Source organism: Eumetopias jubatus, unplaced genomic scaffold (assembly GCF_037043125.1).
Source record: "Eumetopias jubatus isolate StellerSeaLion01/CBP00866 unplaced genomic scaffold, mEumJub1_p1.0 scaffold_10, whole genome shotgun sequence".
Lineage (NCBI taxonomy): Eukaryota > Metazoa > Chordata > Mammalia > Carnivora > Otariidae > Eumetopias > Eumetopias jubatus.
In genome coordinates, this window is record NW_028274816.1 from 26,987,956 (window position 1) to 27,001,119 (window position 13,164).

The window sequence follows — 13,164 nt, forward strand, 5'->3', positions numbered from 1 at the left end:
GTGCCCCCCGAGCCCACTCTTCCTCCCCTCTCCACCTGTCCGGCCCCCCAGCTACTCTGTCAGAGGCCAGCCAGTCCTACCGAAGGATGAACTGTCAAATCTGACTCTTACTCAGCACCAAACTTTAGTGTACCATAGGCCACAAGGAATCACAAGCACCGGCGAAACACTCTTTTTCTTGGAGAAGTTGGAGACTGTCAGATACGTAATCCTGAGCACGTCCTTCCCCTCTTACATCAGGGCTTGTCCTGTTTTCAGGTTTAATAGGCTAGATTTGTTTGGGACAACAGTTTGTTTTGGTTATGTATGCAGACGTAAGTTTCACTTGTGGAACATCTTTCCTTAATGCCACATTGATTAGTATTCTCTGCCAGGCACAGATCCCAGGATTATGTTTGATTGAGGGCATCTCTTCTAAGTAGGTGCTCCTGATGAAAGTCCTGCTGCTAATCCCTTTATACCCAATGTCTGGTAAACATTTAAGGTGTCTGTTTGTTTGGCATATTTGCATTTTAATAGGAGGTTTTGGAAGACAGAAGCCTTTCCCAGATGCTCAGGAATGCATGGGACCTTTCAGCCACTGAGAGAGAGAAGATGTGGGAGGGATAGGAGGGAGGTCTCCCTGGCCTCCTTCCCATCGAGCTAGAGGAACACCCGGACATGGCACCTGGCGGGTCTGCACCCAAGCCCGAGGGGGGCGTCTCTTGCAATCTCACTGTTCATTCTGTCGCTCGCTCACTCTGCACTCACTGTGTGCTAGGTCCTTTGGGGAAGTCCAGAGGGGGCCTCCGGGAGCACAGGCTACTGCCAGGGACTCTCAGCTTCTGAGACAGAATGGAAGCATGCGGGCTGGATATCAAGAAAGCTGAGGAGCAGGGGGTGTGCAGCTTAGGGACTGATCAAATGACAGTGACCCATGGATGCCACACAGTCCTGCAGGCCAGGCCCAGCCTGAGCTCAGTCCATCCCGGCCGACCCCGGGACCAGTGCCTGACGAGGACGCGGAAGCGTGTCCGCTGTCGCACCTCTGCTGCCGCCGTTCTAGTCTGAACGCTCGGCACCGGCCACTCCTCCAGGCTTCTTCTCCCGCCCCCTTCCAGCCCGTCTCCACAGAGAGGCAGGCCAGAGCGCTCCCAAAACCCACGTTTGACGGGGCCAGTCCCTGCTGCCCCAGCTTCCCACTTCTCCCGGCATGAACCCTGACTACCTCCAAGCCTGTCTTCTCAGGATGCCCCCCATTCCCCGCCCCAGGCCTTGGCTGAGCCACTCCTCCACCTCAGGGCCTCGCCACAGAGTGTCCCCTGCCCCCAGAGTGCCTCCAACCTCACACCCACCCCGACTCAACCTGACTAGATTCTACCCTTCCTTTAGCTCCCAGTGCAGTGTAGACATGCCTTCTCAGGGAGGCCTCCCCAGAACTGCCCGCCAGGTCAGCCTCTGTAATGTGCTCTCAAGGTACCCTGAGCCTTTCCTTCACGACCCTTGACCCTGTTGTAATTATGTAGTTGTGTAATGAGCTGCCTAGGGGGTAGTTTATGCCCATGAGTGTTTACTGGGTGAGTGAATACCCATCCTGTATGAAGAAGGCAGGACACTGAGAGAGAGGTACCACCCTTGCCTCGCCAGAGTGGATGTATCATGGTGGTTATTTTTCTCAGTAACTGATGAAACCCTCCCTCCCTGCTCTCTTTCCTGTTCTGCAGATTTCAGTCCTGGATCCAGCCAACAGGACTGTGAAGTTAGGAGCTGTCCTGCCGGGACAGGTTGTGAAAAAAACGGTTTCCATCATGAACACCAGCCACACCCAGCTCACATTCAGCCAGTCAGTCCTGTTCTCAATTCCAGAACTCCAGGAACCAAAGGTTGGTGCTCAGGGCTCCCAGGGGGCTCTTCATGCGTCCCGATGGTACAGATGACCATGTTAGCAACACTGACTGCTCACACTTCTTGTGCACCTACAGCGTGCAGACCATTCTAAGAGCTTCCCGTGTGCTACCTCTGAGTGTCTTCACAAAAGCAGTGTAGGGCTAGTGCTTTCATTATTCTCATTTTACACAGAAGGACACCAAAGCTTAGAGGGGCTGCATACTTTGAAAGGGCAGCAGAGTGAAAGAGAAAGGGATGCGATTCAGTAGATCTGGATTCTCATGAATGTCTCCTGCAGAAAGTTTGAAAAATATGGTAAGTCATAAAGAAAACCATTTTCCCCATAATCTCACAATGACCACCTTCTTGCCATATGCCCACCCAGCAGAGAGACAGTGAGATCAAGCTCTCTGGCATCTCTTCTTACAAGGGCTCTAGTCCCATCACAAGGATCTCACCCTCATGACCTCATCTAAACCTAATTACCCCCTAAAGGCTGGACACCACTTACATGTGAATTTGGGGAACACAATTCGGTCCACAGCAAGGTGAATATGACATAGACTGGTCTGGTGGAGTTTCCAGTCTTCAGGGGTCACTGACACAGAAATAACACCCAAACAGCCTAGAAACTGCAGAGGCAGGCTGTGAATTGGGAAGGGGCAGCTCAGAGGACAGCTGGGGGCTGTTGGGAGGCCTCACAGTGGAGGGAGGCCTCTAGTGAGGTTAAGGTGAAGAGGTGTCTTGCAGGCAGACAGGTTGGGGAGTGGTGTGCTCGCAGGCAAAGGTACATGGTCTCCGAAGGGTCTGTGCTTGTGGACATCCAGGCGTGAGGTGGTGCAGCAGGAGCACTGAGAACCATCTGGGGTTTGCCAGAGACAGGAAAATGGGCTGAGGGAGCTAGCCAGAGCAAGAGAGCCTGTGGGTATCTCATCCCAGGGCCCATGCTGCCATCCAGAGACAGGGCCAACTTGTTGCTTTCGTTTCCTCATTCATCCAAGGCGACATCCTCAGTGCCACTCGGCCAGGGCCCGTGACCGTTGGGCCAAGCCACTTGTACTGGCCCAGTGGTCCCAGGCGGTCCTGGTGCAGTTTTCAGCTCATGTCACCCCTGCCGCCACAATCCCCCGCTCTGCACCCCAGGGAACACAAGCGCGGAAGGAGCCTCAGCTTCCTTCGAGCTGATTTTGATGGATTTCTGCCAGGACAAAGCAGGAAAGGGAGAGTATACGAAGTTAAACAGCAGTTCTCAGACTCTAGAACACGTAGGTCAGGGCACTTTTGAAGATGTGAGTTCCAGGCTCTCCCAAAATTCAGTAGGCCTGAGGAAGGACCTGGGAATCTGCATCTGAAACAGCACATTAGGGAACATGGTACAGAGAGGCCAGGGAGCCCTCCTTGGAAAGACACCAGAGCACTGTTTCCTCTTTCCTCTTATTGTACTATTTCCTCCACCAGAGAGTAGGGATCATTTGCTGCAAGGAGTTGAAGAGAGAATTAACATTTATGAAATGCCTATTTCATGCCACACATTTATACAGATGATCTGAATCTTCACCATAGAGTAAGTCACAGAAAGTTTAAGTAACTTGCCAAAGATGACCTGGCCAGTAGGAGGGAGCAGAATGGGATCTGACCCCTGGGCTTGTTGTAGCCCTAAGAGCAAGACCCAGGAATGGATGCCTCCAATCCCCCTGCCCTCAGCGGCTGAGTCTCCTTGTGGTTTTGTCCAGGTCATCACCCTGATACCATTCCACAACATCACTCTGAAGCCCAAAGAGGTCTGTAAGCTGGAAGTCATCTTTGCCCCAAAGAAGCGCATCCCTCCCTTCTCCGAGGAGGTGTTCATGGAATGTATGGGGCTCCTGCGTCCCCTCTTCCTCCTCAGCGGCTGCTGCCAGGCCCTGGAGATCTCCCTGGACCAGGAGCATCTCCCCTTCGGACCAGTCGTGTATCAGACACAAGCCACGCGTCGCATCCTTATGTTGAACACTGGTGACATGGGTGCAAGGTAGGAGAGCGGTGTGCCCACCCCGAGGCTAGCACAGCCCTGTGACACCGGCTTTGCCCTGGATCTGGACACGACATCTGTTTCACAAGTCAGGCCACTTGGTATTTCTTTCCCCTCCCTCTCACATCCCCTCCCATCGCTCAGATGTGACAGCAGTGGTCCCGCTCGGGTGACTGTTGCTGCCAGGATGACGAAAATTAATGTCCTCGAGAACATTTGCCTGGTGCCTGTTCTATGCCCTTTACATGGCTCCTCTTGGCTAATCCCACACAGTTCCATGGCTGATCCATTTTACAGATGAGACAACTGAGATTACTTTACCAAAATCACGCATTTAGCAAGGACTCACACTGTGCAGGTACAGTGCTGAGCATTCTTACAGATAAGCTCCCACTTAATTATCCCAGGCCCCTGTAGGGTCCTCTGTTGTCCCCATTTCACAGATGAATATGAGGCTCAAGGAGGTCAGGTGATTGACCTGAGGTCACATAGCCAAGAAGTGGGGGGAAAAGACGGGATTGGAACCCAAGAGCCAAGAGCCTCCCCTCCAGGCTCTTCCCTCTAGCTAGCAGGTGCCCACCCCCGTCACTACTCAGGCAGGCCCCCATAGCCATGCAGGCGGGCACCGAATACCTGCACGGGGCACCCTCGCCAAGACCTCAGTGAGAACAGTGCCCTGAGAGTGTGATGTGGCGGGCCCCCGAGTGCTGGAAGCACAGGTCTGCCCTGCCCAACCTCTGTCTCCCATTGGCCCACAGAGGGATGACTACACAGGGCCCTCAGGTCCCAGCGCCACCAAGGGCAGGTGCAATGCTCACCTGCATCGCTCTGCCCTCCTGGATGGGGCGGGTGGGGAGGGGTTGCTGATAACCACGGTCTCGGGAGGATTCCAGTCCTAGCCCAATCACTTCCTAGCCGTGTGATCTTGGATACACATGTGTTAGTGCATTCATGCACATGTTCCCCCGTGAGCCACTGGTGGACCATAAGATAAGATGCAGCCCCTTCCCACCCTGCTCTGGTCTGAGAGGCACCTGAGCCATCTTACCCAGGAGAGACCTGGCTCTTGTCCCCACTGCCTCTGCTGCACTCAGTGGTGGTCTTCCTCCCAGGTCCCAGGGAGTGCTCATTAGCAGGTAAACCTCCCAGCTAAAAGCCCGGGCAAAGTCTCTTGATCTCAGCAGCATTGAGGACACCCCCAGGATACTAGTAAACTGTCTTTCTTGTCTCCTTTTATCCTGGAAAAGGTTTAAATGGGATGTCAAAAAATTTGAGCCTCATTTCTCCATCAGCCCAGAAGAAGGCTATATCACTGTGGGCATGGAGGTTTCGTTCAAAGTGACCTACCGTCCCACTGAAGTGGGCAAGGAGAGTCTCTATAAAAACTTGCTCTGCTTCATCCAGGGAGGCAATCCCTTGAGCCTAACCCTATCTGGAGTCTGCGTGGGACCACCTGCAGTAAAAGAGGTCAGTAGATGCTGCCCACAGATGGGCCAGTGGCCAGAGTGGGCCCAGCAAGCTCCACAAGTGAATTCAGCCAGGGCTTCTAGAAACAAGTGACTCTGTTCAAACAGTCCTCGGTGCCAACATCAAACATTCAGACCTGCTTCCCGACCCCTGCCACGGGGCTTTTGCATAATCTGTTCCCACTGCAGCAATATTCATTTTCCCTCTTCATCCTATTCATTCTTCAGCCCTCAACTCAAGCATCACATTCTCAAGGAAGATTTAACTGATATCTCTGGCTAGATCAAATTCTGTTACACACTCTGTAAGTAAAGGGGAAACACCTTTCTCTCCTTCTCTCTCATTAATAAAGGGGGGAGGGGGCCTTGAGTTAATCCTCTGCTAGCCATGTCCATAGAAACCTGAGAATGGACTGTGTTCCACTTATGGTAAAAACGCTTATGGCGAAAATGACACCCAATCTTCATCTCTACTATCCCATTATTTCAAGAGTGTTATGTAAATGGACTCATGCGGTATGCTCTGAACATGTATGTACAAGTCTTGGCAAGAACAGATGCTTTCATTTTCTTGGGTAAATATCTAGGAGTGGAATGGCTGGGTCATAGAGCAGGCATATATTTACTTTTTTAAAAACCTACTAAACTGTCCTCCAAAGTGGTTGTGTCATTTTACATTTCTACTAGCAATGTCTGACATTTCCGCTTATGTCACATCTTGCCAACACTTGATACAGTCAGTTGTTTTAATTTTAGTCATCCTAATAGATATGTAGTGGTGTCTCCTTGTGTTTTTTAATTTGTAGCTCCCTAATGACTAACGATGTTGAGCATCTTTTCGGGTATTTATTTGCCACCCACATATCATCTTTGTTGGAGTATCTGTTCAAATTTTCTATCTTTAGCTGGGTTGTTTGTTTTCTTCTTACTGAGTTTTGAGAGTTCTTCATATATTCAGGACACAAATTTTCCATTTAGATCTTCAATCTGTTTAAAGTTAACTTGTGTATGTAGTGCAAGATATGGATCAAAATTCATTTCATTGTATTTTTTTGTATACTGATATCCAATTGTTCCAGCAATATTTGTTAAAAATATTATCATTTCTCCACTGAAATACCTATGCACCTTGGTCAGAAACCATTTAACCATATAGGTGCAGCTCTATTGCTGAATTCTGTTCTTGTCTGCTAGTCTATTTGACTGTCCTTACCACCACTGCCACACTGTCCCCATTGCTACATTTGGTGGTCAGTTCTCAACTGTTGACCTGTTGATAGCATTTGAGACCTTGAACAAGTCCCTTAAAGGAGGATCCTTCCAACACTTTCCTCACATGCTTCCTAGGATACCACCCTTTCCTAGGTTTCCTCCTACCTTATTAGATGCTCCCTCTGATTTCTTCTGATTTTTCTTAACATTGGTGTGTGCCAGTCAGGAATTAGTTCTTAAATTTCTTCTTTTTCTAAAAACAATTAACTTCCTGACAATCTCATCCAGTTTCTTGGCCTTAAAAAAAAAAAAAAAAAAAAGCCATACCCTCAACTCCCAAATATGTATCTCCATCCTGAACCTTCCCTCGAACTCCTCATGTGTAAATTCCATCACCTGCCTGAGGTGCCTGCTTTCTTCCAGGTGGTAAACTTCACCTGCCAGGTGCGCTCCAAGCACACGCAGACCATCTTGCTTTCAAACCGCACCAACCAGACCTGGAACCTGCACCCCATCTTTGAGGGCGAGCACTGGGAGGGGCCAGAGTTCATTACCCTGGAGCCCCATCAGCAAAACAAGCCCTATGAGATCACCTACAGACCCCGCACCATGAACTTGGAGAACCGCAAACATCAGGTAGACTGAGGCTTCCCCCACCCACTTTGGTTTCCCTGTGTGGTTGGAGGGGGAAGAGTGGTGCAAAAGAGGTGAGGAGATAGAGTTTGGGGGCTCAGAGAATGTTCAAACAAGAGGGGACCCCACGAATCGTGTTGGAACAAAAGGGAATCATGCAGATTATCGAGTCCAAAGCCTCCCTTGGTGCCCACATGTTTTCATGTATAGGCGATTCTCTTGGAATGAGGGGCACAGTTCTGAAAGAGTCCTGGACTAAGCATCAAGCAATTAATATTTAGCTTAATTGCACAAATAACATCATCGTGGCTGTAATAAAAATAAAAAAGGAAAGAAGCCGTAATCTTCAACCCTAAAAAAGAACTATTTTCTTCTATCTTCACTACCAACCTTCATTCAGATACAGCCATAGCTGCCACCATCACATACCCAATTTTGCCTTCTGTTTATTTTCACTTTACATTATATCATGAACGTTTTTCTGTTTCACTAGATAGTCTTTGTGATCATCATATTTAATGATTGTCTAATATTTCTTTGAATGAGAGTTCCATAATTTATTTAACATTCCCCAGTTGTTGAATATGAAAGTTATTACCAAATTTTCATCAATATTATAAATGGTTTTAATATATGTGTGTGTATGCAGCTTTTTCCTCTGAAGGGATTTTTAAGTTCCCTCGGGTAAAGCCTCCGGCTAGCTCAATCGGTAGAGCATAGGCTCTCAAGTTCCTTGGGGTGGGGTTCCTGGTTCAAATACATATGAACACTTTTATGACTCTTTTTTTTTAAAAGATTTTATTTATTTATTTGAGAGAGCAAGAATGAGAGAGAGAGAGAGCACATGAGAGGGGGGAGGGTCAGAGGGAGAAGAGACTCCCTGCTGAGCAGGGAGCCCGATGTGGGACTCGATCCTGGGACTCCAGGATCATGACCTGAGCCAAAGGCAGTCGCTTAACCAACTGAGCCACCCAGGTGCCCCAGTTTTATGACTCTTAAAACATACTGCCACGATGCTTTCTAAGAGTTATGCTTATGTCAGGGCCTACGTTAACCCTGTGTTACTACCATGCCTGAGAGGTAGCTAATAAGGGACCTTCTGTGCCATTCTGACCACGCTTCTTCTCCTTAGGGCACCCTCTTCTTCCCCCTCCCCGATGGGACTGGCTGGCTGTATATGCTGAATGGGGTTTCTGAGCTCCCCAAAGCCGTGGCCAACATCTTCCGTGAAGTACCATGTAAGACGCCCTACGTTGAACTCCTGCCAATCACCAACTGGCTTAACAAGCCCCAGAGGTGAGGGAGTGGGGCAAGGAGTCAGGGTGGAGGAGATGGAGGAGGGAGGACATCCACTGTCTAGCCTGGCCTTTCACCTGGTCAGCACCTCTAGAGGACATTGAGGGACTGAAAGAATCAGAGACAAATTTCCCTGATGTGAACAGGCACTGCCTGACCTCTAAGCTTCCAGACCCCCAGTGCTATCTGTGAATAGCGGAGTACCTAAGTCTCCTAGACCAGGGCCTGGCACAAAATAAGTGCTCAGTAAATGTTAGCTGTTATTATTGTCAAAATGAGAATCGTGGTGGTTATTATTGAGTGCTCCACCATATCACCTCAGCCACTAGCCAAAGAAGGACGTCCCTTGGATCTTTAGTTGCAGTGGGAGTAGAGTAGAATACAAGGGCTAGAGAAGCTTGAAGACTAGCAGCCTTGTCCCCTTCTTTTACAGAGAAGGAGCCAAAGGCTGGGAGAAGAGGTTTACTTACTGAAGGCTGCCAGGTAGCATAATGGATGAAGGCCCAGACCTAAGTTTGAATCCTGGTTCTACCAATAACTAGTCATGTTATCTGAGCATGTTTCCTCTTGGCCTCTATTTCCCCATTAGTAAGACGGAGGTGATAATCATGTGTAACTCCATGTTTTACTAGGAACACATGTGGAGCCCTGACTCAGCACGTGGCACATAATAGGTGTCAATAAATCATAGTTATTGGTATTGTTAGAGACAAAGTAAAGACCAGAGCCCTGGACCCACGTGCTTGTCATAAAGTCAGGAGTAGAAATAGCACCTTTCCTTCTTTCCTCTGGGCAGACAGTCACATTTTCTCTATCCTCTCTTCATGTGCTGCTATGTCCCCCCAGATTCCGGGTCATTGTGGAAATGATAAAACCAGAGAAGCCAGACCTAAGCGTCACCTTAAAAGGCCTTGACTACATTGATGTACTGTCTGGCTCCAAGAAAGACTATAAGCTGAACTTCTTTTCCCACAAGGAGGGACTATACAGTGCAAAGGTATCTATATGTTAAAAGCATTTCCCTGGAACCCTGAAGGTTTGCCGCTGAGGTGATGATCCTGGGGTTAGGGAGTGAAGATGTCCTTCCACCGCCAGCCTATCCTTACCCTGTTGGGCTAACCATTTAGTGACCTGGCAAAGGCTCTCAGGATTCCCAGCCTCTTTAAGGTGGAGCCAGATTGCAGGGCCACCCATCTGTCATGTAGACCGACACCAAACATTCAAAGCAGCAGAATCATGAAAATCCTTAAGAAGTGAATAACACTAGGCCAGCAAACACCAGACCACAATAATAAGAAAAGATCCCTTTTTCTGAGTGCTGCGAGTGGCTAGCACCGTACTGAACACTCAGTACACACAACTAGTAATGTCAGAGCCAGGATTCAACTCAGAGGCACCTGCTCCAAGATACCACGGGGCCTTTCATGCATGAACTATTTCTCCTAATTCGTTCATTAGTCCAACAAGTACCTATGAGCATATCGGCCACATACTATACTAAGTGCTGGCAGCATGGCAATGATCACAAATAGGCATGGTCTCTGTCTTCGTGGAATGCCCAGTCCAGTAAAAGCAGAAGGCTATTAACCAAATAATAGTACTATGAATGTATAATTACAAAATGAGACATGCACTTTGAAGAAAAGGAGCACATATGGATCAGTAGCTCAAGGGTGGGGTTAGGGCTGAAGATAATATATGGAAATTACTCATTTATAGATAATGTAGAAATTACTTATTTATAGATAGTATTAGAAGCTCTGATGAAAGATGGAATAAGCTAGGGAAAGATTTTAAAGTGATAAAAGAAAAAAACCTAGGAACGCATCTCCTCCCTCCAGAAGAGATAGTAGCAAAACCCATGCAGTAGATGTCATCCTTTCCTATAACCACTGAGGTGACCTGCTCCACTCAGATCACATTCACAGGCTAACAGAGAACCTTAAAATCAAGGTCTCATGAAACATCTGAAGGGGAAAAAAGGCCACTATAAATAGAAATACCAGCTCAACAAAGAGGAACCCCTAAGATAAAAGGTGTATTAAAGCAAACAGAATATTTTTAGTGAATATTATTAATATCCTCAAAGGAATAAAGGAGAATAATCCTACCCATAATAGAAGAACAGGCTATTATGGAAGATAAGCAATTAGAGACCCAGAAAATAAAAAATGCAATGTTTGTAATAGAAAACCATAGAGAAAGGCTGAATAGTGTAATGAGGAACAGATTACTAGTAAGTTAGAAGAAGGAGCTGAGTAATAGCACAGATTTAAGCACATGAGCACAAAGAAATGGCAAGAATGGAAGGAAGTAATAAGTGCTAGAGAGGGTATGGAGAGATTGGATCCATCATGCATTGCTGATGGGAGTGTAAATGGTGCAGCTGCTGCCAAAAACAGTCTGGCATTCCTTAATGGTTAAACGTAGAGTTACCATGTGACTCAGCAATTTCACTCCTAGGTGCATACCCAGGATAAATGAAAACATACGTCCACACAAGAACCTGTCCATAAATGTTCATAGCAGCATTATTCATAAGACCAAAAAATGGTTATAAACCAAATGTCCATCAATCCAGATGGATAAGTACAGTGGAATATTATTTGGCAACAAAAAGAAATGGAAAGGAAGTGCTAATACATGCAACACAAGGGTGAACCTCGAAAACATTATGCTAGCTGAACAGAGCCAGTCACAAATGGCCACATATTATATGATTTCATTTATATGAAATGTCCAGAATAGGCAGATCTATAGAAAGAGAAAATAAATTAGTGATGCCTAGGGCAAGAGTGGATGAGTTAGGAGGAAATGGGGAATGATGGGTAATGGACACAGAGTTTCTTTTCAGGGTGATGAAAATGGTCTAAAATTGACCGTGGTGATATTTGCATCACTTTGTGACTATACACTTTAAATGGATGAATTATATGGTATGTGAATCGCATCTCAATAAAGCTGTTTCAAAAAAAGAATGGAAGGAAATATGAGACGTAAAATATAAACCAAAGAGTTCTAATATCCACCTAATAAGAAATTCAATACCCAAAAAAACAAATAATCCAGTTAAGAAATAGGCAGAAGACAAGAAGAAAAGACTTCTTTTCCGAAGAAGACATCCAAATGGCTTACAGACACATGAAAAGATGCTCAACATCACTTATCATCAGGGAAATACAAATCAAAACCATGATGAGATACCACCTCACACCTGTCAGAATAGCTAAAATTAACAACACAGGAAACAACAGGTGTTGGCGAGGATGTGGAGAAGGGAGAACCCTCTTGCAGTATTGGTGGGAATGCAAACTGGTGCAGCCACTCTGGAGAACAGTATGGAGGTTCCTCAAAACGTTAACAATAGAACTACCCTATGATCCAGCAATTACACTACTAGGTATTTACCCAAAGGATACAAAAATACAGATCCAAAGGGGTACATCCACCCCGATATTTATAGCAGCATCATCAACAGTAGTCAAACTATAGAGAAAGCGCAAATGTCCATTGACTGATGAATGGATAAAGAAGATGTGGTATATATACAATGGAATATTATTCAGCCATCCAAAAAATGAAATCTTGTCATTTGCGATGATGTGAATAAAGCTAGAGAGTATTATGCTAAGTGAAATAAGTCAGTCAGAGAAATACAAATACCATATGATTTCACTCATATGTGGAATTTAAGAAAAAAAAAACAGATGAATATATGGGAAGGGGGAAAAGAAAAAAAGGAGAGAGGGAAATAAGCCATAGGAGACTCTTAATGATAGGGAAAAACTAAGGATCAATGGAGGGAGGGAGGTGGGGGATGGGCTAGATGGGTGATAGGATTTAAGAGGGCACTTGTTGTGATGAGCACTGGGTGTTATATGTAAATGAACCACTGAATTCTCCTCCAGAAACCAATATTGCACTGTATGTTAACTAAAATTTAATTTAAAAAAAAAGAGCTCCTAAAACAGAAAAACAAGATAATAGAAGGAAGAAAATACTCTTCAAAATAGTTGAAGAAAATTTTCCAGGGCTATTTGAAAAAGACTGAGTCTTGTAATTGAAGGGACCCAACAACTTGCCAAATAGGGTGAGTGAAAAAAAAAAAAAACCTCACATCTAAATACATGAGAACAAAATTGTAGAAAACTGGCATAAAAAAGAAATTCCTAAATGATTCTAGAGAAAGTAAAAGGAAATAATCACAATAACATCAGATTTCTCGTGGTAACACTGGATACAAGAAACAGTGGAGGGGCACCTGGTTGGCTCAGTAGGTTAAGTGTTTGACTCTTAATTTTGGCTCAAATCATGATCTCTGGGTCATGAGCTTGAGCCCCCATGATGGGGTCCACATTGGGCATGGAGCCTGTGAGCCTGCTTAAGATTTTCTCTCTTCCTCTCCCTCTGTGCCTCCCCACCCCTATCACATGTGCATACATGCATGCTCACTCTCTTTCTTTCAAGAAAAAAGGGGGGGGCAGTGGAGTAAGCTATTCATATAACTTAGAGTGATGTTCAATCTAGAACTTTTTCCAAACAAAACTATTACGAGGGCAAAATAAAGACATTTTTAAACATGCAAGGACTCAAAGTAACCTACCCATATATATAATCCATGTTTGAAAGAAGTACTATAAAAGTTTTTTAATTAGCAAAACTTTAAAAACAAGTAAGTGA

The 13,164-nt window shown here is 46.1% G+C and overlaps 1 protein-coding gene across 3 annotated transcripts in view; it reads left to right on the forward strand.

The window, feature by feature from the left end:
- HYDIN (HYDIN axonemal central pair apparatus protein) overlaps positions 1–13,164 on the forward strand; it is a 312,800-nt gene that overhangs the window by 286,571 nt on the left and 13,065 nt on the right. For all 3 annotated transcript variants that reach the window (XM_088027478.1, XM_028090615.2, XM_088027479.1), the window contains exons 77-82: positions 1,704–1,862; positions 3,600–3,877; positions 5,125–5,344; positions 6,979–7,191; positions 8,321–8,484; positions 9,331–9,481. In XM_088027478.1, coding sequence (XP_087883604.1) covers positions 1,704–1,862; positions 3,600–3,877; positions 5,125–5,344; positions 6,979–7,191; positions 8,321–8,484; positions 9,331–9,481 — 1,185 coding nt within the window. The remainder of the gene's footprint in view (positions 1–1,703; positions 1,863–3,599; positions 3,878–5,124; positions 5,345–6,978; positions 7,192–8,320; positions 8,485–9,330; positions 9,482–13,164) is intronic.